Consider the following 25,385-nt stretch of genomic DNA (forward strand, 5'->3'; position numbering starts at 1 on the left):
GATCTCCCCCCATGTGGCCAGGGGACGGCAGCTGCTACCCAATCCAGACCCTGGGGTAGCATCATGAGGGAAGATCACATGAGGGGTGACGGCTATCGGGGAAAGGTGGTGACCCCATCAGGAGGCACATAGAATTCTTCCCTTTCCAGAGACAACAACCTTGTAATTCCTGAATTCTTAATGGCTTGTTGTCACTTTACAAATCCTTCCCATTGTAGGACCTAAATACCGCTTTCTGCAAAACACTCTGAGCAGAATACCATTCATACATCATATTATAAAACACATTTAACAACTCTTGTCTTTTTTGTTCTAAACAAAAATCCTAAACAATATCTTTTTGGAAGGCTTAAATATCCCATGGACTCCAAATCACATAACGCCTCAGGTACTGAGACGTGGAAGAAGGAGTTAATATGGATTGAAAGAAACCGCAAGCTAAACACACAGACTAGTTGTTACAATAAAGCTCAGTTGCACAGGACATTTAAAAATGGCTTGTGCTATCAACTGAAATGGAAGAAGAGAGAAGCAGAGCGGGCGAAGCGTGAAGCAGACCGCAGGTGAAGGCAGATGCATGGGAACAGACCAAGCTACAGAAGGCAGGTGCTTTCAAGCTGCCACTTGTAAGCGTTACCTACCAGAGTGGCAGAAGACCCAGGGAAACACAGGAGGCACTGGTGGCGAGCCATTGAAGAACCAGCAGCAGCAGTGAAGCTTTCGAGGACGCGGTCATGCCAAACAACAGCAGTTTCACCGGCAAGTGAATGCGCAGCCGGCGGGCGAGCTGAAAGAGGGTCTGCAAAGCGGAAGACGCTATCCCTGAGTGAAGACAACGAGCCACGTTTCAGAAATCCTATCACACACCGGTGACTCTGCCCAGTGATAGTGGGGAACCCAGGGCGCACCGCCAGGCATGTGAACAATTAAAAACTCATTTGGAATACTGACCAAGTAAAATAGAAGGACAGAAGTTGCAAAAATGCTCATGTATGCAATGTCAATAACGGGAAAGTTGGAGCAAGTATTGCCACAACCAAATGAATATTGGCGAAGAAGTTAAGACAGAACTTGAACAAGTATTCATATATGAGATGTAAATATGGGGAAAGTTTCAACAAGTAGTAACTAAAGCCAATGAAGTATAGAGAGTGCACGAATACAACTGTGCTATACTGAAAGACAGAACATTAAAACTAGTCCTAGTAAACTAAATACATCAGGCAGTGAGCCTTTGTGGAAAAGATAACTGGCAGGAGAGAATACCAAAGGATCTACAAAAGCCAGAGGAGGATTCTTGGCATGGGAATACACATTGAAATCCATTTAAAGTATAAAAAGACATTGGGCCTCATTACGACTCAGGCGGTAAGGGGTTTACGGCGGCGTAAACAGCGCCGACCCTTACCGCCTGATTCCGAGGTCCCTTAGCGCCATGGAGGTTTTAACACCTGCTTCTGGCAGGTGTTAAAATCCATGGCGCTAAGGGACCTTGATGTTAATTACGCCACCGTAATTTACGGTGGCGTAATTAACGCCTTCCCCACTCCCATTATGCCCTATGGGGCAAAAATGGGAATGGGGAAGGGTAAATGGGGACCGCCCCGCCAACCTCGGAATGGCCTCGAAAGTCCGCCAACCACCATGGCGTAAACGTAGTTTACGCCATGGTGGTAAAGGTACGACCCAGGCGGTAACTTACCGCCTGGGTTGTAATGAGGCCCATTGTGAAAAGATACCTGGCAGGAGAGTATACCAGGGGATCTGAAGAGTGTGGAATAAAAGATGCCTGGCAGGAGAGTATACCACGGGATCTGAAGAGTACGGAAGAAATTATACCTGGCAGGAGAGTATACTAGGGGATCTAAAGATTCTACTCAAGGATTCCTGGCAGGGGAGTATACCAGGAAGTTGTCCTTAAGATGCTGTTGTGTAAAAGAGACACTTTTGATATCCTTAAAGCAATTGTGTAAAAGAAACACTTTTGCCATCCTTGGAATGGTTGTGTACAGAGACACATTTGCCAGCCTTGAGAATGTGTATGGAAGAGACATTTCTGCCCTGCTTAAGGAAACATTGTTTCTAAAAGATACTTTTGCCATCCTTCCTGAAATAATGCAGAGGAAGGGAAACACCCTCTGGATTTAAGGACTCTTCCTTAGAGGAGACTCTTTTGGTGGATGTATCTATTTGTTTGTTTGTTTGTTTGTTTATTTGTTTTACATGTGAACACTTTTTGCTAAACCGAGATCAGAAACATATTTCCTTGCACTTTTTAGTTGTTCATTTCTAGAGTGAGGGTCAGATATGTTTGGACACAAGGACAGTTTACATAATTTTGACAATGAGACACAGACTGACCTTTAATTTTAATTTCTTAGGCAGGGAAACTGTCTAGGATAGCGACAGAAAGGCCTTTATCCAACCCTTTTATTTTGATAAAGATGTCTAATGTTGAAAACATTACAACTTTGTGTCCACCTCGCATTCCTGGCCCCTTAAACATCCCACGGCTTACCTCACGTTCTACCTATCGCTGTAAGGAGCAGGACACTGCTTATGTCATACTCTACCTAGCCAGTGTGATCTGGTTGGTTACTAGGGAGGGGGATATGGCCTGTGACCAGTAGACTACCGTCACTGGCCGTGGCAAAAGGTGCAAAATGAACTCGGGCCAAGGTTGAAAGACATGTCAGTGAGCCCTGAGGATGGTATATCATAACGAAACCCTTAAAAAAAATCTTTAGTTAAGACAACCCTATTCAATGCAAAAAAAATCTCTAAATTCCGTAGGTTTGAGAAGTGACAACAATCTTTACTTGGAGTTTCAGGATGCCCCCTGTTTCTTAGACCATGAACATATATAGCATCACAGAAGCGAATATATAAGACATGCCTCTAACTTCAGAGGCTGTGTAGTTTCTCTTTTGTGGCCAAGATACATTATTTTAAACTTGTTCCAAGAAAAGCAACAAGTATTCAGTTGGCAGTGTGTAAGCAATGCTTAGACCCGAGTGTGAGTGTGTGAATGTGTAAATGTGAGTCACACCACTGTCATGTGGTGAAATTATGTTTGATGTGTCATTTGAATGGTTAGAGCTTGTTCAACAGGTGGAGCATTACTGAACACTGTGGTAGGCATGGAGCATCCTACACCCTGAGAAAAAAAACCTAGAAGATGGTTGAAGCAAGAGGGTTGCTGGATAAAGTGGGCATTGGTGAAACTGTATGGGCATTTTGGAGATGGCAGCATGTATGGTATTAGGACATTGTGAACGTATGGCTGAAACTGTGGTATTGCAGCGACTGTAGCATGGATGAAACAGACGATAACATGGGCGAAACGTGGACATTGTGGAAGCAATGCTGAAATCAGAGTGCTGTGGAAATGGGTGCCTGTGCTCAAGAGTCAGTATTTAGGAATATTATCCAATTAAACATGTGTTTTCTTGTCTGCAGATGGACTGAAGCAGGTTTGGGGAAAGTTCCAACAAATATAAAGCCAGGCTTGCCTGCAAATATACTTACCTGTATACTTTTCAGACATTTTCCTTGCAACGTGCTCCTTGGAAAAACTGCAAATATTGCTGCTCAGTTCAGCAGTAACGTCATCTGTCGCCATGATGCTTTTATGCTCACAGCTGGAAAGATATAATCAGTGAAACTGATGAGTTGAGATTGGGGGGGGAATGGTCCAAATCTTTGGGTGTGATGCAAGGAATGCACAATTTTCAAAGTGTCATACACAGACAGTGGAGATTAATAGATGGTTAAAAGCAAGTCTTTGCAAGTAGATCCAAAAAGGACACATTATATTTCTGCAGCCTTGGACTGAAAAGAGCAAATTTGAGAAAAAAACCTTTGGTGATGATGATTAGAGTGCGACCAAGATAAGCCAGGCTGAACTGATTTTGAACTTGGCGCTAAGGGAGAAAAGTCTTGTTGTGGTGCGTAACAACCTGTTTCAAAAGTAAGACCTTGTGTGACATTTAAGAAAATTCCGGATATCAATGTCGCCCCCCACTTTAACATGCTGGTGAATGCGCTGATTAACAACATGGTAAACTTGGCTATCAGCGTATTCGCATTTTAGTATTTGTGTATGAATTTGCCTAAAGCAGCGACTGTTTTGAAGCCTTTTTAGTTTTGGCTAATAAATGGTGCTAAGGTGCCACTTATAATCAGAAACTGTGATATTGCCACAGATAGGAGGCAAATGACATGTGAGGTGGGACACGGAGCTTGCTTAAGAGTGTTTATTTGGTTAGTTACCCACCCACTAACTGCCCATGGCCATGCTAACCCCCATGACTATTCCGACACACTGCCTGCACCTCATTGCCCTTAACGGTCTCCTGGGATCTATTTAAGCTAGCACTATCAAGCAGTCACATCACACTTTGGCCAGTCATGTTATTTCCAAGCAGTCTTATGTGAGTTAATTGCTTAAATGCTGCTTCAAATATACTACTGTTGCAATTTGCATGGCATTTTTTTTTTACTTGTCCTCAATGGTAAAGCAAACATGGTAAGTATTAGAATATGGCTTTAGTGGCCTACATTGGTGGAGTCAGTCTGCAGGTAGTACTTTCTTAATGTGGCTTATGACCACAACAAATGCTACTGAATACATAATGATGTGCTGTTACTTAATTATTGGGCAACAGGAGTTAACTTATCTGTTGTGTGGCAACTATTGATCGGCTGCAAGTTCAGAATAGATTTGCACCTTTTCAAGAAGCTCTTCACATCCTAGAACAAAAAAAGTGGAGACGTTACTACTGCAAGCTGTAATGTTAGTTTCAGTTTCTGCTACATTTTCATGTCGACATGGCTAATCACGAGCCCTGGGTGGCTGTTCATTTCAGCAGCAAACCTTGAGGCGGGGGTGGTCCCCGGCGCTGTTACCAGCAGGTAAAGGCTTGTACCTCGACATGTATAACTATTTGTACCCTGGAAATGCAAACTGGGGTACTAATATTTTTTTTAGGGGAATTTGGCTGTGCCCGGACCATGTGCACCAAATTCCCTTAAAGAAGTACAAAGAAAGATTGCCCCCTCCTTTATGTTGTTTGTGGCAGGTGGAGAGAGACAGGACCGGTTAGAAGAGGTGGTTGAGGGTGGGGGTTGTGGGTACCGGGTGGTGTGGATGCAGAGGTGTAGAGGGGCCGGTGGAGATGAGTGGGGCCAATAAAAAGGACAGCTTGTGGAAGACCCACTGGTGACAGGTATGAAAAGTAGGCTTTACCACATCCCCGGCCTAATTGGCTGGCGCTTCTTCCACAGGTGCCAAGTGTGCGTTTGACACAGACATTGTGTAGATCCAGGGTGGATTGCTTCCGGGATGCACCTAAGGGATTGATTGACTCAAGCAAAGAATGAATATAGACATTTATTTCTTCATTGGGTCTTTCTTAATTGTAAGAAGCATAAGCCAGGAACGGTAAGCAACAGAAAACTGTGGCTGCTGAACAGCAAGTTTCTGGGCAGCTCTTCTTACCCCAAGCATCTAGTCCTCAAAGGTCTGAAAGGTGGTGACCACCATAAAGGTAGACTTGAACTCTTACCTTCAAAGTCTCCTCCCACTTTCAGCCATGCCAGCAGCTCACGAAGGCCCTTACAAAGGCCCATGTTTGCCACTGGAGCCCCATTCAGCCACACCAGCAGCTACCCTGAGGAGAGGGCAGTAGCCCCTCCTCCCCTGCAGCAGCTTTGATCCAGTAGATGGAGTATAATACGTGCCTTGCCCTACGGCATCCATGTTGTGCAGCGGACCCAATGAGGAGCCATCCACGTGGTAAGGCTCTACTACCCTGCCTGCACCTTGCCTGCACGACGATATACGAAATGTTGGGGCTAATCAAGCAAGCGACGAAGAGATCGCATTGCCTGACGCCTTTGCCTGACCCTATGATGCCAGGTGCAGCGCGGCGCAAAACCGAGGGTACTGCCTCGTTGCTACGCTACCAGCTGATACTTCCATAGACCACATCCACCGGCGGCCTCACGAAGGCCCTTACAAAGGCCCCCGTTTGCCCCCTGTTCGCACCGGGCGCACCCTGCAAGCCTACTTTGACTTATCTCACCCTTAGGTCAAACATGTATACTTTTCAGACATTTTCCTTGCAACGTGCTCCTTGGAAAAACTGCAAATATTGCTGCTCAGTTCAGCAGTAACGTCATCTGTCGCCATGATGCTTTTATGCTCACAGCTGGAAAGATATAACCAGTGAAACTGATGAGTTGAGATTGGGGGGGGGGATGGTCCAAATCTCTGGGTGTGATGCAAGGAATGCACAATTTTCAAAGTGTCATACACAGACCGTGGAGATTAATAGATGGTTAAAAGCAAGTCTTTGCAAGTAGATCCAAAAAGGACACAATATATTTCTGCAGCCTTGGACTGATAAGAGCAAATTTGAGAAAAATACCTTTGATGGATGATGATTAGAGTGCGACCAAGATAAGACCTACTTTTTGGTCGTTTAAAAAAAAAATATTGGACAGATTTTCACCAAATTTACAAAAGCACGCATTCGGGACCAAGCCGCTGCTCCTGCCGCAAAATTTGATGAAAATCCGTCCAGCGGTTTGGGCTATAGGCGTGCACAAAGTTTCTTTCCCCATTCAGTCTATAGAAAAAAAAAAAAATTGGGGCCCCCCCTATAACTTTGCCCCCCGTGGACCAAACCTCACCAAACTTTGCAAAGAAATTCAGAGTGGGCCACATACTTTTTTTGCAAAGTGTGGTGAGGATTCGTCCAGGGAGAGCAAAGTTATAAGCCACCCAAAAAGTGCTCTTCCTATGGGATTAGCAATGTAACCATAACTACACAGCCACTACCGTTGCTGTGTAATATATATATATATATGTTCATAGATGCAGAAAACAATATTTCTGACAAACCTTTACCATGCAGCAACCCAAGGTTACATACTCAGGGAAAGGCGGGAAAAGAGGCTGGTCCTACCTTATGCAAAGAGGTGGCGCTCCTGCTAGGCAGTAGTGCTTAGCGAACGTGTTCAGAGTGCTCCAGGTAGCGGCTGTACAGATGTCCTTCAAGGGTAACCTTGCATGAAACGCTACTGATGCCACTCTCTCTCTGGTGGAGTGTGCTGAAGGCGGTCTGGAGAGGGGGTCGCCCTTCAATTCATGACAATTGGTAATGCATAACAAGACCCATCTTGCCAGACTTTGCTGGGAAATATGTTGCCCTTTTGTGCGGCCCGCAAAGGGAATGAACAGTCTGTTAGATAAGCGGAACCCCTTAGTTCTCTGCAAGTAGAATTTCAAAACCTTAGTCACATCTAGGGAATGTAAAGCTCTTTGCGCCTCCGAGATATGGTTCCGGGAAGAAAGATGGTAGAACAATGCGCTCTGTGAGTGTTATTTCCGATAAGACCTTCGGCAGAAATTTTGGGTGTGTCCTCAAAATGACGCGGTCTTGCTGAAACAAAGTAAAAGAAGGTTCTGAGGACAAGACTTGTAATTCACTGATCCTCCTGGCCGAGGTCTTGGCTATCAGAAAAGCTGATTTCCAAGATACAAATTTTATTTCACATCTGTGAATGGGTTCGAAAGGGGGTTCCATGAGAGCCATTAGCACAGTGTTTAGGCTCCAGGAAGGAACTGATGAGGGCGTAGGAGGATCAGTATGCATCAACCCCTTCAGGAAGATCTTGATGGCCGGAAGAGAGAGTAATGACTGCGCTTCTGGAGTCGTCGTGTATGCTGATATGGCCAACATGTGAACTTTGATTGAGGATAGGGAGAGACCTGTCTTAGCCAAATGTAATAAGTAAGGTAGTATCTGTTCTACCGAAGCTGTAAGTGGGTTAATCGTAAATGTTTCACACCACTTAGAGAAGCAGGTCCGTTTCCGCACATAGGTGATCCTTGTCAAGGGGGCTCCAGAGGCCCTGATTATGTCCCAGCAGTCCGCCAGAAGGTTCAAGTTCATGAGTTGGCGCTGCTCAGGAACCAGGCTTTGAGGGAGAGGCTTGCTCAGTCATGGTGGAGGACTTTGTGGTTCTGCAGAGTCAAGAGGTATTGATGAGCCTGGAGTGGAGGCGAATTGGAGGCCACCGGGATAGATGCTGCAGAGTCGGGTACCAGATCTGTCGCGCCCAGTCTGGCGATATTAGGATCATAGAGCAATCATGTTCCTTCATTCTGCGCAGAACTCTGGCTGTGAGTGGAATTGGGGGAAGGCATAAAGGAACTTCCCTGTCCAGCCCACCGAGAATGCATCTCCTGCTGACTGATGTTCCGGGTACCTTGAGGCGAATGCTTGACATTTCCTGTTGACCCTGGTAGCAAAGAGGTCGATCTGTGGATGGCCCCATACAGAGAAAATCTGTTGAACTTCCATTTCGTCTAGCTCCCATTTGTGGGATGATGCGTACTCCCTGCACAGTTTGTCCGCTAAGAAATTGTCCACTCCAGGGAGATGTTCCGCCCTGATCTGGACTTTGCGGTGCAAGGCCCATGACCATAGTAGTTGAGCTTCCTGTGATAAGATCTGACTTCATGCCTCCTTGCTTGTTTGTGTAGTGCATGGAGGTTGTATTGTCTGTCTGGATGGTCAAGACTTGACCCGCCACTACTGGAAGGAAAGCTTTTAGAGTCCATCGTATCACCCTGAGCTCTAGGAAATTGATATGGAGCTGTGATTCCTGATCTGACCAAGCCCCTTTTGTCTGAAGGTCCGCCAAGTGAGCTCACCATCCCGAAAGGGACGTATCTGTCCTTAAGAGAAGAGCGGATATTGGTGCCTGGAATGGCATCCCTTGGAGCAGGTTCCGTGGAGTATTCCACCATCGAAGTGCCTTGTGCACTGCCGTCGGTATCTGGACTACATCTTCCCATGAACCCGTGGCTTGTTTCCATTGGTAGTCCAGGGCCTCCTGGATAGGTCTCATGTGAAGTCTGCAATTTGGTATGAGAAATATACATGAGGACATCATGCCAAGGAGGGATTTGAAAGAGCGTACCGTGGTCGTCTCTTTTTCTAGGAACAATGATGTTGAGTGGAGGCTGGCTGTTACTCTGTCCGCCGATGGTCCGATATAACTTTGCTCTCCCTGGACGAATCCTCACATACCCTGGGAATGGTGGTGTCGAACTCAGCCCCCAGAAAAAGAACATTTGGCAGCGGCGATATTTAGTCTGTTTATATCGGACATTGGCAATTCCACCGAGGCAGTAAAGTCCTTTCCCCCAAAAATGCATAGATCACATCTAAATTGGCTCCTTTATGCAGATGACCTCGTATTGTTGGATTCAACACCAATTGGCCTGCAAAGAAAACTCGATGCAATTCAACAATATGTGGCTGAAAATCGACTGCTTATTAACACAAAGAAATGTGAAATTCTCGTCCTTAAAAACCTCAGGACCCAACTGACAAAGAGAACTTCATGGTTTATGGGGCATGAAAAACTGCCAAGGTATTTTACGCAAGATGATATCAGCCAGACATTTGGTAAATACCCTTGGTGCTGATTTTAGCCTCAATGGGAATACTCTGAATTGGAAATGTAGGTCTCCTATAGCGGACCTGATGAACTGTCTGTGGGCAGGATGAATTGGGATGTGGAAATATGCGTCTTCTAAGTCCAGAGTGGCTAGGAAGTAGTTTCTGTTCAGCCACAGTAAGACGCCTTGCAGGGATATCATTTTGAATTTGATGCCTTTGATATATTTGTTGAGTGCCCTTATTTCCAATGTGGGCCTCCATTGACCGTTTTTTTTTTTTATTAGAAAGAAGCAGGAATAGAAACCTTTTCCTTTCTGGGAATAAGGAACTGGCTCTATAGCTGCTTTGTGCAGTAATTTTTTTAACTTCTGCCATGACGTTCCGCAGCATGTGAACTTTGCGAGGGGTGGAAGATGGTCTAGGAATTCTATCGTGTGACCCCAGCGGACCACCTGTACACCCACTTGTCCGATGTTATCGAATTCCAGCGCTGAGAAAATTGGCTTACCCTCCCCCCCCACAGGTGTTCGGCATAGAGGGGGAAGAATCAAATGGTCAATTTTGTTTGTTCTAGGCTTTACCTTGGGAAGAGCCACGCCTTCCTCTCTGGGAATACCTATTGGCGGACTGATATCTGTTGCCTTGGAAAGTGTTACCTTGTGACTTTTGACCATAGGAGGAACGTGTACATCCTCTGTCTTTTGAAGCTGTGTCTTGAAAGGGCCGAAATGACCTGCAGTCTTTATATTTATCCTTCAAGTAACTGATTGCTCGAGCTGTATCCTTGTCCGTTTTAATTCCTTTTAGATGGTCATCTACCATTTTGCTAAATAGGTTTTGCCCGTCAAGGGCATGTCCAAAATTTGTGCCTGCACCTCAGGCCTGAAATTCGTGGCCTTCATCCATGCCTGTCTCCTTAGCACCGTGCTCGGGGCCATTTGTCTGAAACCTGACAGCAGCGATCAATCATGTGGTCTGAAGTATCTTCTCCGTCCGCTTCTTCCTGTAAATCTGCTGGTAGATGTTTGGTCAGCTTGGACATGCAAAGCCAAAGTTGGCAGTCAAACCTGGCTGTCATGGCTAATGCGCTGCCCGCTCTGATCGTGGGAGATGCTGAGGAAGACCCGTTTCTATCCATTTATTTTTAAATGTTTTTATTGGCATTTATCATTGTTTACATTTGCATAGTAGACAATCTATTAATAACGATTATTTTTAAGAAAGAAGAGAGCAGAGAAGAGGGGGTGGAAAGTGGGAAAACAAAATATAAACAAACTTAACAACTAGTCTTTGTTGCCATGTAAGTATGTTGGGGCACAGGGCCCGTTGTATTTGGTCCGATGGGCTGCAGCAGTTCCCTGGTGGTAGGTCAGCTGGGGGTATCTGGTCCAACAGTTCTGTTGGGCTCCCCTGCTAAGTTTCATAGTTTGCCTGTGGTCCATTGCTGCTCAGGTGGGTTGTGATGGCTCAGGGGGGTTTGTTGTCCGACGGGTGGAACACATCCCGTATTAAAGCTTTCTAGTCCTCATATGTTGTGCTTACTTCTCCTCTCGCTCTGTCTGTTCCCTCTCCCCATACCACCGTCTCAGCTCCTGTCCAGCGCTCCAGTTCTTTGTACCACCTTTCAAATCGTGGGCCCTTGGGAGATTTCCAGGCCATGGCTATAGATTTCTTTGCAGGCACCCATACCATGTCCATAAGTTTCACTATGTGTCATAGCTTGCTTATTCTTGGATATGTACCCAGTAGGCATTCATTCGGGGACCATTCGTAGCACATCACCCCTGCTCTTCTGCAGGTCTGCGCTATTCTGGATCAGAAAGTTTGGATCTTCAAGCATTCCCAGAACATATGCATCATCTCTGCCCCCTCTGTGGTGCATCGGCGACATAGGGGGTGTTGTTGTTGATGAATTTGGCTAGTTTTCCTGGTGTCATGAACGTTCTGTATAATACTTGTAGTTGGATTAGCCTGAATCTGGAGTTTCTTGACACCTCTTTGGGAAATGTTAAGGCTCTCTCCCATTCCTTTTCCGTGATGACCATTCCCAGCTCCCCTTCCCATCTTGCTTTAAGGATCTCGCTTTTGGGGTTGGGCCTGTCTGCTAGTTGCGCATAGAACCTGGACACTGGTTTCCATCCATCCCCCAGGTTGTATAATAGCGTTAGCAGCAAGTCTGGCTCTGGCTCGCCTGGCCATTCTTTCCATTGCAACTTTGCGCTTTCTCTGACTCTTCTGTACCACAGGAATTGTCCTTTGGGTAGGCCTCTTTCTCTACCATGGATTCGAATTATCTGAAAGTGCCATCTTCATACGTGTCTCCCCAGGTGTAGATGCCATGTTCTTCCCATTTCCACATTAGGGCTAGGTCCATTTTCCTTGAACACATACCCGCTGCTATTGGTATGTCTGCTGTGTAAGGATGTACCCTTCTCGTGAGTTTCAGAGCCCTGGCGAACACCTTCTTGCCCAACTTTACCAGCATCAGGACTTCTCCCAGGCATCCCTCCGGGACCCACAGTATTTCTTTCAGGTTTGCCGGCGCTGCAAACTGCAAGAGTTGTTTGGTTTTGGATGTGCGCTCGTCCGCTAGCCATTTCACCATGTGACTCAGTTGGGTGGCTAAAATGTACCTTTCGAAGTATGGGAGTTGAATTCCGCCTGCTACGTGTGGTAATGTCAGTGTTCCGAGGGATATCTTGTGCCTGGTGTTGCCCCATAACAGTTCCCTCATTCACTTTTCTAACACCTGGAAGAAGGAGGCTGGAACAAGGTAGTGTATGTTATGGGAAAGGTATAGGAACCTTTGGACCACTATCATCTTGACCACTGCAGCCCTGCCCATCACCGATAGTGGTAGTGTAGACCAGAATTTCATTTATTTTCTAAAACCATGTATTGCCACTAGGGTGTTACCCCCTTGCGTCTGTTCTGGCGTGTGCCATATGTTGACTCCCAGGTATCTAAAGGTGTGTCGCTTCCACTGAATTCCACCCATCGGGAGTTCAGGTTCGGCACGTTCGGCTAGGCCCCCCAATGGGAATATACTTGACTTCTTTTTGTTGAATGAGATCCCTGACACCAGGGCAAAGTTCTCCAGGAGCTCTAGGATTGTTGGTAGATTGAGCTGGGGGTCTCTCAGATATATCAGGACGTCGTCTGCATATAGTGAGACTATGTGATATTCACTCCCAAGTCTGATGCCCGCGTCAAAGAACTGTTTCCTCATATATAGGGCTAGTGGGTCTAGGCTCAAGATGTAGAGCATCAGAGATAGGAGGCAGCCTTGCCTTGTGCACCTCTGGATGTCCCATGGTGCTGACACTGTCCTGCCTGTCTTGACTCTGGCCACTGGGGATTGGTACAGTATTTTTATCCACCTAATGAATGTTTCCCCCAGCCCAAACTGTCTCAGGACCTCTAGCAACCACTCCCAGTATATGGAGTCAAAGGCTTTTGTGGCATCCAGGGATACCACTGCATATGACTCATGTGTGTGTTCAGTTTGTGCCACTATGTGTTGCAGCCTGCGTAGGTTCATGGCTGTGCTACCGCCTGGTATGTACCCATTCTGATCTGCGTGTATTAGTGCGCCTATTACTCTCGACAGTTTTTGGGCTAGTATGGTCGTCAGTATTTTCCTCCTTAGGTTTCCCAGGTTTGGGGATCGGCACTATCAGCGTTTCCCTCATGCTTTTCGGTAGGAACCCTTTCTCGTATGATTCCCTGAAGACTTCCAATAGAGTGGGGCCCAGTGCTGCAGCATACTCTTTGTAGAACTCAGGAACTCAGGGGGCAGGCCGTCGCTGCCTGGGGTCTTGCTTGTAGCCAGTGATTTAATTGCTTCAGTTATGTCTTCCACTGTTAAATTCTCGTTTTAGGGCAGTTCTCTGGGCTTCATTTAGTGTTGCTAGGCCTATTTCTTCCAAGGTATCTAGAATGTCTCTTCGTGGTGTCACGGTTGTGTGACTGTACAGCTGGGAATAGAAGTGCCTAAAAGTTTCATTGATTTCTGATTGCAGTGTGTGGGTCTCGCCTGTGGGGCCTCTGATTTCAGTGATCAGAGATTTCGGGTGTTCCCTTTCGCAGAACCAGGACAAGATTCTACTCGGTTTATCACCTTCTGCGTGCGCACGGGTAGTGTTGGTTATGTAATTGAACTTGGCTAGTCAGGCCCATGCGTTTTGGCAATAATTTCTAAGTGCAGCGAGTTCCTCCTCTGCTTCCTTTGTTTTGGGTGCAGTGGTTTTGAGCGGAGTGATCCGCTTTTCATCAGTTTCTAGTTCCTTCCTCAGAGTTCTCATTATGCCACCAGCGCTAGCTATGACCTCCCCCCTGACCACCACTTTCAGTGCCTCCCATGTCATGTGCCATCCCTCCACGCTGCCCACATGGATTTCTAAATATTCTTGTATTTTGTCCCGGAGTCCTTCTCGGAATGCTCCATCTGTGAGTGCTTCTGTCTGCATCCTCCATAGCGGTATGGGTGGTTTGGGTCCTCGCATTTTCCATTCCATGAGTAGTGGGGAGTGGTCCGATATTGTACTTCCCAGGTAGGATGCCAATTCCACTTGGGGCAAGTGTTTGTCTACTAGCAGGTAGTCAATCCTGGTGTAGAGTGCATGGGGGGGATGAGAAGTATGAGTATTCTCTGTCACTTGGGTGAAATTCTCACCAGACCTCAGCTAGATCCAGGTTCTCTATTACCTTATCCAATGGGGACTGATCAGGGATTATTGGTGCGGCCAGGGGGTTGATCTGTCCAGTCACCTCCCCATATGAAAAAACCTTCCCGATAAGGTGCCAACTTGGCAATGAGCTTGGCCAAATAACACGAGACGCCGGTGTTGGGGAGGTAGGAGTTGACGATACATACTTCCAATTGTTCGATGCTGCCTCTCAGTATCATGTACCTGCCTTCATTGTCCACCTCTTTCGACAATAGTTTGAATGGAGTTGCACCGTTGATCCAGGTGTACACTCCACGTGCATACTTAGAGTAGGCCGCGCCAAAGCCTTGCCCTCCCCCCCCATCTCTCGGCCACTTTAGCAGTGTCTTCAGCTGTTAGGTGTGTTTCCTGCAGGAGCGCAATGGTGACATGTTTTCGTTTCAGGTAGGATTTGATCCAGTTCCTTCGCATGTAGGAGCCCATCCCCCTGACATTCCACGACATCACCTTGATATTAGCCGCCATCTTTGTGTCATTTTATTCATTTCCGCAATTCCGCTGCCCATTGGTCCTGTGTAAACATCGTGGCGAAGACTAAAGAACGTGCAGAATCGTAACTTAAGAAACTCAACCAACTGCACCCAGCAGTTGCGCCCTGTGGGCAACGCTCAGGCGCACCCGTCACTGATTGACCTCTCAAAGCCATCCCTGGCGGGTTGTGATGCGACGGCAACAGGCCTGCATCAGTCTTTTTGCGAGGTCGTGCCATCTTGCCCGGGTCAGGCGGTGAGGCAGGCTTCCCGTATTTTAATGAAAATAGCGGCTGAAGCAATTGTTCTTTGTGGGTGAATCGCTCCAGTGAGAGACTGCAAGTCAGTGGTTGGATCCTGCTTCCGTTTCTCCGTCCTCTGCCATGTTGTGCTCGAGCCACATGTTTGCCCCTGCTGGGGTCTCGAGGAAGATGGCCCGCCCTTTGTGTATGATCTTGAGTCTCGACGGGTAAAGCAACATGTATTGGAGGTTCAGCTGGCGCAGCCTGGCCTTTATTGGTATGAAAGAGTTTCTCTGGACCACCAGGGTGTAATCTGGGTATATTGTGATCTTTGCATTGACCCTGTTTATTGTTCCTCCCTCACGTGAGTGGCGTAGTATAACTTCCCTATCTTGTAAGTTAAGGATCCTAGCTATGATCGGCCGTGGGTAGGGTCCTGGTGGATGCTTTTTCTGAAAGGCCCTGTGTGCCCTTTCTACAGCAAATCCTTGTGAGAGTCGACCGGCCCCTATCTCCTGTTGAATCAGAGTTTCTACAAAGTTCGTGGGGTCGAGGCCCTCGGTACCCTCTTAAACACCAAGCAAGCAGACATTGTTGCATCTAGATCTCCCTTCGGCGTCCTCAGCTCTGTCTTCTAATATTTTGTTGCGCCTTTCCAGTGCCTCCAGCCTAGCTTGCACATCTTTCAGTGCTGTGGACGTCTCTTGCTGCTCTGATTCCGTGGCCGTGACGCGTTCCGCTAGATTGAGCATGTCTTGGCACATTAGTTGCATGTCCGATTTCACTTCCTCTATCTTGGTGTCAATGAAGGAGCGAAGCCCTGATATCGCTTCTAGTATCTGTTCCTTGTTGGTGTGTTCCTCCAGAGCTTGCTGAATTGATTCCGTCACCTTGGTTCCCTGCCTTTGTTCTTTTGGTCGGGCTGCGGCAAATGATCTCATGATGTTAGTCCTGCCTTTCCCTTTGGAAGGGGACATGTCCTGGTCCTGTGAGTTGGAGGCGTGACAGGTCAGGTCACAAGGCTACGTTAGGCCCTTTTGCGTGTGGGTCAGCGTGTGTGCGTGCTTCTGTGTTGGCACTTTCATGGGGTTGTAGACTCTTTCGGTGTCAATGGCGCCCCTCCCTGGCTTTTAGATACTGAGGCAGAGTCTAGTGTGTAGCGTGATTAAGGGCGGTGTCCCTCAGTGAGGTTCACGGTTGCGCATGTAAATCAGTTGCCAGTGGGCCTACAGCCTGTTTTGAGAGAGTCTGTGGGCAGGCTTCACCAAGTTCCAGCACTTTTCTTCCCTCTCCTTTGTGACCCAGTGCCCCAGTTCAGGCCGTTTTTCTTCAGGGTGCTCTATGTGGCATACATTGGGGCAGGTTCGTTCTATGGGGTGCACCACTGGTTGAGTAGTCTCTTGTCTCGCAAGCGGAGCGTCAGTTGCCTGACCTGCCCAGGTACCTAATTTCTGCCTGCACCCTTTGGTGGCCCAGTGCCTCTGAGCCCGCTTTATTATGTGATGGGGGATAGGTACACCCGCTGCAATCACCTTACTCCCAGCTGGTGCTTGTTGGTGATGGTAAAATGCAGTGGCCCACTTCACAGGCGCTGGCGCTGTGTGCCCCAAGTCTTAGGTACTGCGCCTGCCACAGACTTGCTCTGTAGGTATTGGTGCTTACAGTTTGAGGGGTACTCACAGTTTATGTCCGCCACTGCAGTTGACGTCTAGGTGCTTAGTAGGCACCACCGTTTGATGTTGTTCCCGGGTGGTTCGGGTGTTACACCGTGGCTAACCTCCCCAGCAGCCCTGGTCTGTCACGGTGTTCCAGGCTCTGCTAAATCGGGTGTCCGGCTGATGCTTCCTGCTCCCCGGTGGGGAGCTTACGCTGCCCAATGTGCTCAGCTCTTCAGATGCTATAGCGTGCCCCAGCTGCTCTGTCTCTTCGCCCCACTGGGCTCGCACTGTGCCCTGTAGTTGTTGGTGTAGTATCCACTGCATATGCAGCGTAGTATGGCCCTGATGTCTCTCTGGTTCGTGCACTCCTGCTCTTCGGTGCCCAAATCCCCATCCCTTGCTTTCTAGGGATCCCGGCAGCTCGTTCAATGGGCCCTTCGCAACAGCTCACCATCTGCACAATGTTGGATGCTGCCCCGCTTATGCCGTCAGGAGTGTGCCCTCTGTGCTCGTAGGCGAGCCTCCCGGGCCGGGCTGACTACAGGTGCTTCTCTGCTGTGTGGGGCACTCGCTCGTCAGGAGTGCCCAGCTGCCCTCCGTTCCGTCCCTCTTCAGCAGCCTTGCTCCGAACGTGTTAAGTTGGTCGCACTGTCTAGCGGCCCCAGCGCCGTCGTTGCATGTGGATTAATGGCGTCAGGCAGGGTGCAGGGCCGAGAGGATGGGTGTCCTCTTTCCCTCAGGTTCCACAGCGCATTCAGCGCGAGGTGCTGCACCTCGCCCACCTCACTGTCAGGCCGCAGCTCCGTCCGCCATTTTGTCGCCCCAGGGGCACTTGATTAAAGTCCTTGGGTTTCAGCTCACAGACTACGAATCACCCCGGATTTCAGGCGATTAGATGCAGAACTATTTCCCCCATGCATAGATGTCGGGTAAATGCTAAACTCTTCTGCAGCTGCTGTTTTGAAGGATCTTTCGGAGGATCAGGACAGGAGTTCCGCTGAGTCGGCTCTTCACTCCATGAGCCCAGGCCACGCCGCCGACACCTTTCTACCCATGCCTTCCAGCTTACGACCTTCCTTTTCTGGCGGTGCTGACAGTGGTGATGATGGGTTGGATGATTTCTTTCTAGCCGCTACCGTGATGACTGAGTCTGGCTTAGTATGACCCCTTAAACAAAGCGGCGCCGAGTCAGGTGCCTTGTACTTCTTTTCAGGTCTTGAAACTAACGCAGGTGTGGATAAGGGCATGGCCAGTATCTTCGACCCAGACTCCCATAAGGTGTCGAGAAGAGGAACGGTGGTAACCGTTCTTCTGCATTTGTCTCTGTGATCGTAAAGCACCGACTTCTTCTCTTTCGAAGAAACTTGTATTTTGAACAAGTTCGCAGCTTTACCAATTATAGTATGAAACAATACCAAATCGTCCGGGGGTGACATATCACCTGGTCAGTCTTTCTTCCTGGCTTTCTCGACGATATAATCATCCCATTCACTGGGAGCATCAGGTTCCTGCGTAATCTCCCCTTCCTCAGGATCCGAAAAATCCCTGAACGGGTCCTCTTGGCAAACAGATACTGACACAGATGAAGGTACTGTAGTTGTATCTCAAACTGGCGATTGAGGTCTATGAGGTGATGCTGGAGAGGGGACTCTTGTCAGTGAAGCACTGAGTGTTCTGCTCCTGGAAGTGATGTGCTTCCTTCGATGACGACTGCTTTGTGGATCATGACTTCGACAACGTGTGGAGTGTTGTTGTAGTTGACGGTGGCTTTGTCAACGGCTTGGTCGACGGTGAGTCCCTGACCTTGCTGCCGCTCGTGGACGGCTTCTCCCTGGACAACTGCCCCCGGGGTTTTTTGAAAACACCTCCTTACCTTTGGAGGTGGTTTTTTCTTCAGGATGACGTGGTTTGTGGTGTCCTGAGTCCAAGGAAGGCATAGAAGTGACTTCCAACTTTCTTTTAGCCTTATGAGAGGGAGAGGAACTCCTTTCCACTGAAGAGGCCCTTCTTCTTTGTCTCTGAGATGGTTTAGTAGATGATACAGGAGCTGTCTTGGCAGACTCCTCGTCAGAGGACAGACCCTTGGCTTCTAGGTGTAACAGAAGTCTCCTGTGTCTGTCCTGCAGGGTTTTGGTGGAGAAAGTCCTGCAAATGTCACATTTGTTGATGTCATGTGGATATAAGTAGTAAATACAGTGGACATGTGGATCCTTCATGTAGACCAGTTTCTTCCTGCACCTCGTGCAGTCCCTGAACAGGGAAGGCTTCTTGGCAGGCTGAATCTCAGCCATGCTGAGGAGAACTTTCACTTGATGAAAAAATGGCAACAAAAAAGTTTCTCAGCGTCCAAAGACTCAGAATAGAAAGCCCCTAAGGAGGGGAAAACAGTAGAATATATTAGAAAATATATACTACACACAAAAGGTGAAAAGAATTTCGAAAGCGAAGAGAGCTGGAGGATTCCTTCTGTCTGATAGACTGCAGTGAAAAATCTGAAGATGGCTGCCTGGGGCGGAGCTTAAACCCTGCCACCTCATTGGTGGGCCCTAAAGGACCAAAGTGAGTTGGAGGGACTACACAATGGAGTGGCTCATAGGCCACAATGGAGTATTTTCATACATTCTCTAGGGGAGACAGGATGTATATTAAAAATGTTTAATAATTAATTTTATCACCGAGGATTCCCAGTCTGACGAATGGGGAATATTCAAGCATCTATGAAAGATCCAATGCTAGAGAAATGCAGATTACCCCCATGCCATAGACTCGGCAGCCTCGCCTAATGCTGGACTATTAATCCCTGTGAGTACGCCTACTGACTGCATAACTGTAGTACCTTCGACATCTTTCAGATGTTTTGCAAGTATGAGTATTTGTCTGCACATCCTAATATTTTTTGCAGATACCTGTGTTTATGATGTCTCAGTTAATAACCCTTTAATCAATTCATACTAATTAGTCCATAGAGGCGCACCTTAAGTGCTAATACTGTGTGTTGGCAACATGTCATGATGCTGACTCCTCACTAGCAAGTGTTCGAGGGGTCTGACACTATGTTGCCGTTATACTAGACCAACAAACTGCCCAGGCTAATTTGCCCAGCCACCAATCACTAGATGCCCGCCTGCCATCGCTATGTAAGCATATGATTCAGCTTACTGTGATCTCCACGTGTGTAGCCTACTGTGATCTCCACGCTTGTAGCCTATTGTGTTCTCCATGCTTGTAGCCTACTGTGTTCTCCATGCTTGTAGCCTACTGTGTTCTCCATGCTTGTAGCCTGCTGTGATCTCCATGCTTGTAGCCTGATGTGATCTCCATGCTTGTAGCCTGATGTGATCTCCATGCTTGTAGCCTGCTGTGATCTCCATGCTTGTAGCCTGCTGTGATCTCCATGCTCATAGCCTACTGTGCTCCCCCTGCAAGTCTAATTCCTAGTGACAGAAAGTGAACTTTTCAGGATTTACCTGCATAACTGCATTTATGTTTAGCTTGCTCATTGATAAGCAGCAACTAGCCTATTTAGTGATTCTTGCATTACTGCATTTATGTTTATTGCATTTAAGACCAGAATAGGCCCTCATCCCTTATAACTGTCCCCAGTGACCCTTGTATGCCTTCGTACTACAAACTATAAGCCTAGTCTAGCTTAATCATTTGCCACTACTTAGAAGGTGCTTCTCACCTCATAATAAGCCACCTCCTGTGCAATATCACATCATGAACATTATAGCCCGTAGCCTCGTAACCCATATATGTCTACTGCTGATTATCCACCAGATATCTTGCAGTAGCCACCCTACAACTAGGTATACACGCATTTCGCCGACCTATTTTTGGTCGTGGTACTTTTCATTGCCGGATTTTACATCGCCAGAAATCCCGTTTTTTTATTTTTTTATTATTTTGGGGGGTCTTTTGTTGGGGTTGGGGTATTATTATAATAGTAAGGGGGGGGGGTCTGAGTGGGGGAACGCCCCCCAGGAATAAAAAAAAAACAAACACAGGGTTTCTGGCGATGTAAAATCCGGCGATGAAAAGTACCACGACCAAAAATAGGTCGTCAAAATCACGTAGAACCCCTACAACTAACAAGAGAGCTCTATACAATCCAACCCACATATTTTTAGTTAACCCCACCACTATGGAGTGTCCTGACCACCTGGACCCTTAGGAACATTCTAGGAGGATATCTACAGCCTACTCTCCAATAACCTTAAAATATCTACACAATTACCTGTCCTAGGGGATTTTAACTTGGGATATAATGACCCCCTAGATAAACACGCCACCATCATTGCCAACATTCTCTCTGAACTGGGCCTAACTCAAAAAATTCTCGAACCCACACATACCAAAGGGAGAATTCTTGATGGGCTGGCAGACTACAACTGCACCGCCAACATCAAATCCATCTCCCCACAACTTTGGACAGACCACTTCCTCTTGTCCTTTGAATACTCCACCTCTGTTACGCTCACCTAGTCTCTGCGGGGGCGTTGGGGCACGGTTGGAGCCCTCCCTCGACTTGGCTCACCTGTATCGACTATCTTCCCCAGCTGCTGCCCAGTGTGCTGGTCTGGATGCTGGCATTGCCCCTGGGAGAAGATGATAGGCAAGGAGAATGGCGTGGGTGTGTCGCGAATTCCCTCGCCCCTTTAGCGCCAAAATGTAGTGTGCAAGAGTTTTCCCATGCAAACTCACCTGTTTTGTAATGATGAGCTCTCTGTCCTGATTCCTTCAGCAGGGGCGCGTTGAAAGGACCTAGTTGCTTCACTGGCCCCAGGAAGTGGCGATCCAGACCGGCTGCGACCAATCCACTTGGAAGGTAAGTCTTTTGTTATGATTATTGTTTATTATAATATCTTTGGCAGTGAGTCTTTTGCCTTGATTGTAAAATAATAATTCTTGCAATGTCTCTTCTCTTCCCAATAGGTGTGAAGATGGTAAATCGGAATCGTGGAGTGGATCCAGGGATTCCCTTGAGGATGATGGAGCTCTTAATTCAACAGGTAAGTTGGCCGTTATAATGGAATTCTAGACTCAGGTATGGAGTGGCCAAGTGTTCGTTATTTATAAGATTTCAAACTTGTTGTGTTCTTTTTCCCTTGCTGGAGCATCCTGGCGGCGTGGAGCAGAGTCTGGATGCTCAAAGGCTGTTCCGCGGCCCCAGATGAAGATACCGCGAAGATGAAGAAAAGAAGAGGAGCTCCCGCGTCGCTGGACGTCCGGATCGGGTGAGGAAAGGCTCCGACTCAGATGGCATGCAGGTAGGGTGCGCGCACAGCGATGGAGCGGCTGGAATCGGGTAAGGTGAGCCTTCAGCGATGGAGAGGCTGGAGTCAGGTAAGATGTGCCTACAGCAATGGAGCGGCAGGAATTAGAAAAGATGCGCCTTCAGCAATGGAGTTGCTGGAATCTGGTAAGTTGCACCTTCCTGAATGGAGTAGCAGGATTCAGGTAAGATGGTCTTCAGAGGTGGAGTAACAGGAATCAAGGTGAAGAACAGCGGTAAGCGTCACGCTGCAAAGCAGAATAACGAGAAGTGGGGGCATGTGGTTGGGCTGGCCTTAAATAGGCTGGCTCTGGCCCCTCCCTTTGGCCGCGCCTTGTGGCTCCACCTTGCCCCTCCCAAGGATTCTTGCATGTGCCTCCCAATGATATTCTATGGCCACGCCCGGTTCTGATGGACGTGCCTTAGGCACAGAGTGTGCAAAGCCTGTGTTCTATGATCTATGAGCCTGGCGCCAGAGGCCCCAGGATTAGGACCATTTGGACCCTGGGGGTGAGGAAGGGCTGGGCCCTTGTCCAATGGCCATGACAACCTCTAGACCACTCTCTCCAGTTCTCACCATGGCCCGCCATGTCCAACAAGGAATAAAAAAAGTATCACTAAGGATAAAGTTATTCCCGCTATCCTACCCACTCTTAACCAATTAGCGGATCACTTAGAGCCGGAAACGCTCGTTGGCGAGTACAAAAAAATTATGATAACTACACTCGACAACATTGCCCCTCTAAATCTCAGCTGAGTAAACCCAAATCCCATCTAAATAAATGGTTCACCCCCGAACTAAAGGACTTAAGACAACTTAAGTGGAGTTGTGAAACCTCATGGAGGTTAATCCCCTCAGATCATCACAAAAATTAACTAATGGAAATCTCTTCCCACTACAAAAAGGAAATCCTCCTGGCCAAGCGAAACTCATATAACAAGCGTATATCTAATGCTAATTCGAGAATGAGGGAAGTGTTCCCCATTCACAAGGAATTAGATTCACCTATCGCCATTCTGGATACATGTTCCAAAGGTCAAACTTGGTGCTCAGATATACAACAAGCACTATCAAATAAAGTAACTATGCTCCAAAAGAAATTAGCTAAGAAAAAAGCCTCTCTCAATCAACCATCCCAGACTAACAATCTGAATACTGACCCCCCTTCAAAGGAACAGGACTCAGCTGTGCGATACAGGTTCTCAAAAACCGCTTTCCTTGAGGTAGAGAAAGTCATCCTCTCTCTCAAACCATCCAACTGCCAAGACGGCCTCTGCCCTGCCCAGCTTATAAAAGACGCTGCCAGAGATCTATCCCCATTTGTATCTAAACTCATCAATGCTTCATTTGCATTGGGCACTGTGCCTACCACCTGACCTGAAACAATCTTGGGTAGGAAGCAAACCCTAGACCCACTTATACCTACAAACTACCGTCCCATCACGACAGCCCCATTTTTGCTAAAAATCCTGGACAAGATTGTTTACAACCAAATTCAAAAATTTTTGGAACAACATAAGCTCTTAGGAGCACGTCAATCAGGATTCTGACCCCAACATGGCACTGAGACTGCCCTCCTCAATTTGAAGGCACAAATAGATGAACTACGAGACAAAGGTAAAACAGACCTTCTCCTACTACTAGACCTCTCGCTGCATTCAAGCTTATCGACCACAAGGTCCTATGCAGCCACCTAGACTCAGCTGCACATTTTTCCAAAGAGGCTATAATCTGGATTGAGTCTTTCCTTAGCGACAGGACTATGAGGGTGTTCTCCCCTTTGGCAGCGGCAGACCCAATCCCCATTCTGTTCAGAGTTCCCCAGGGCTCTTGCGTCTCCCCCAACCTATACAACATATTTACGAAGCCCCTTTTTGATGATCTTGGCCTTCTTGTTATCACCTACACTAATTATGCAGACGATACCCAGATTCTCCTTCCACTTTCCGGGGATTACAACAAGGATTTGGCCTTGGTAAATAGGGTGCATCTCATCATCCAGGCTTGGATGGAGACCCACGGTCTATGCCTGAATGATGATAAACAGAGCTAATCATCCTGGGTACTCACTCTAATCTTAAAAAATTAGGCCAAGACTACACCTCTTTTGAGATTGAAGGCAATATCATCAAGGTGTCCAAAGAGGTGGAGACACTTGGCTTTTATCTGGAGTCCACCCTCTCCTACGATAAACAGGTGAAATCCCTGGCATCAACCACAGTTTACACATGTAAGCTCATAAGAGCAGGTAAACGCTTTCCCTCAGATGACAACTGCATTATTTTAGCTAGAGCCCTGATTCTGTCAAGGCTCGACTATTGCAATGCCCTATACATCGGTGCTAACAAATCTATCATCCACAGAATTCAAATCCTACAGAATAATGCCTTGAGAGCAGCTCTTGGCGTGTCCAAAAGATCGCACATATCTAAGATAAGGCATCAAAACAACTGGCTGTCTACCCAAAACAAAATCCATTTAAAAGTTGCATCCCTTGTTCACAAAGCTTTGAATAATGGTGCACCTAGCTATCTCATGGACAGATTCCTAAAGAGAAGATCCACCCGACCGGCAAGAACTACCAATGTCAATAGCCTTATCATACCGAGATTCAGGCTGGCTAAGACTGGGGGAGGTAGCTTCCAGGTCTGAGTGGCCCAATTATGGAATTCATTGACACATCCTTTACGTGATGAGCAGCCCTATCTCAAATTCAGATCCAACTATATCAATTTGCTGAAGTCTGCTGATGACTAGTTATATATATATAGATATATAGATATAGATACACACACACACACATATATATATATATATATATATACACACGCACACTCACCATCCTGCTGCCCATTTGCACATTTTCCCTTTTGTCTAGTCTTCTATGGCCTGTATATATTCTGTTTTGCCTGTAACCATGTAACTTGAAGCTTCGCATACTCTTTACTGCTGCGCCCGGTTACCCTCGGGTTTGGTTCGCATTATAAGTGAATAAAACAAACAAACTTCCCTGTTTTGGGAGGTTTTGCTTATCTGCAATAAAACTTCAATTATATGTTTTATTAACCCCTTAAGTGCCAAGGACGAGGTATCTCGTCCTTGACATTACATACGCAGTGCCAAGTACGAGATAGCTCGTCCTTTTGGGCACGATGTTTTGAGCGATCCCTGCAAAGCAGGGATCGCTCAAAACTGTAATCCAACACCCGGGCTATGTGAGGGGGAGGTACCCCTTCACTGCCAGGGGGCTGGATTACCTTCAGTTTCACGTTGGCGTGCGTAAGGCACGTCGGCGTGAAACTGAAAGTAAATTCACTGCAGCATCCATTTTTGGCTGCTGTGGTGAAGAGAGAAGGTGAGTGCCCTTCTTTGTCTGCCTCGATCTCCGGCTGCATTTCAAGCCAGAGATCGAGGCAGTTATTGTTGGAAAGGGGGAGATTCTCCCCTTTCCAACAATACCCTTTGTGTGGCACTGCTGCTCAGGGATCGGGTGCAGGGTGCGCGATCCGTGATCAGAAATGTCACTGGCT

At 47.3% G+C, this 25,385-nt stretch overlaps 1 protein-coding gene across 2 annotated transcripts in view; it reads right to left on the bottom strand.

Moving 5' to 3' along the window:
• LOC138580115 (E3 ubiquitin-protein ligase TRIM39-like) overlaps positions 1-25,385 on the bottom strand; it is a 581,904-nt gene that overhangs the window by 389,907 nt on the left and 166,612 nt on the right. For both annotated transcript variants that reach the window (XM_069650391.1, XM_069650392.1), the window contains exons 4-5: positions 4,730-4,752; positions 3,529-3,641 (exon numbers count right to left, since the gene is read on the bottom strand). In XM_069650391.1, the coding sequence (XP_069506492.1) occupies positions 3,529-3,641; positions 4,730-4,752 (136 nt within the window). The remainder of the gene's footprint in view (positions 1-3,528; positions 3,642-4,729; positions 4,753-25,385) is intronic.

This window comes from Ambystoma mexicanum, chromosome 3p (genome assembly GCF_040938575.1).
Source record: "Ambystoma mexicanum isolate Mex_15411 chromosome 3p, UKY_AmexF1_1, whole genome shotgun sequence".
NCBI classification, from domain to species: domain Eukaryota; kingdom Metazoa; phylum Chordata; class Amphibia; order Caudata; family Ambystomatidae; genus Ambystoma; species Ambystoma mexicanum.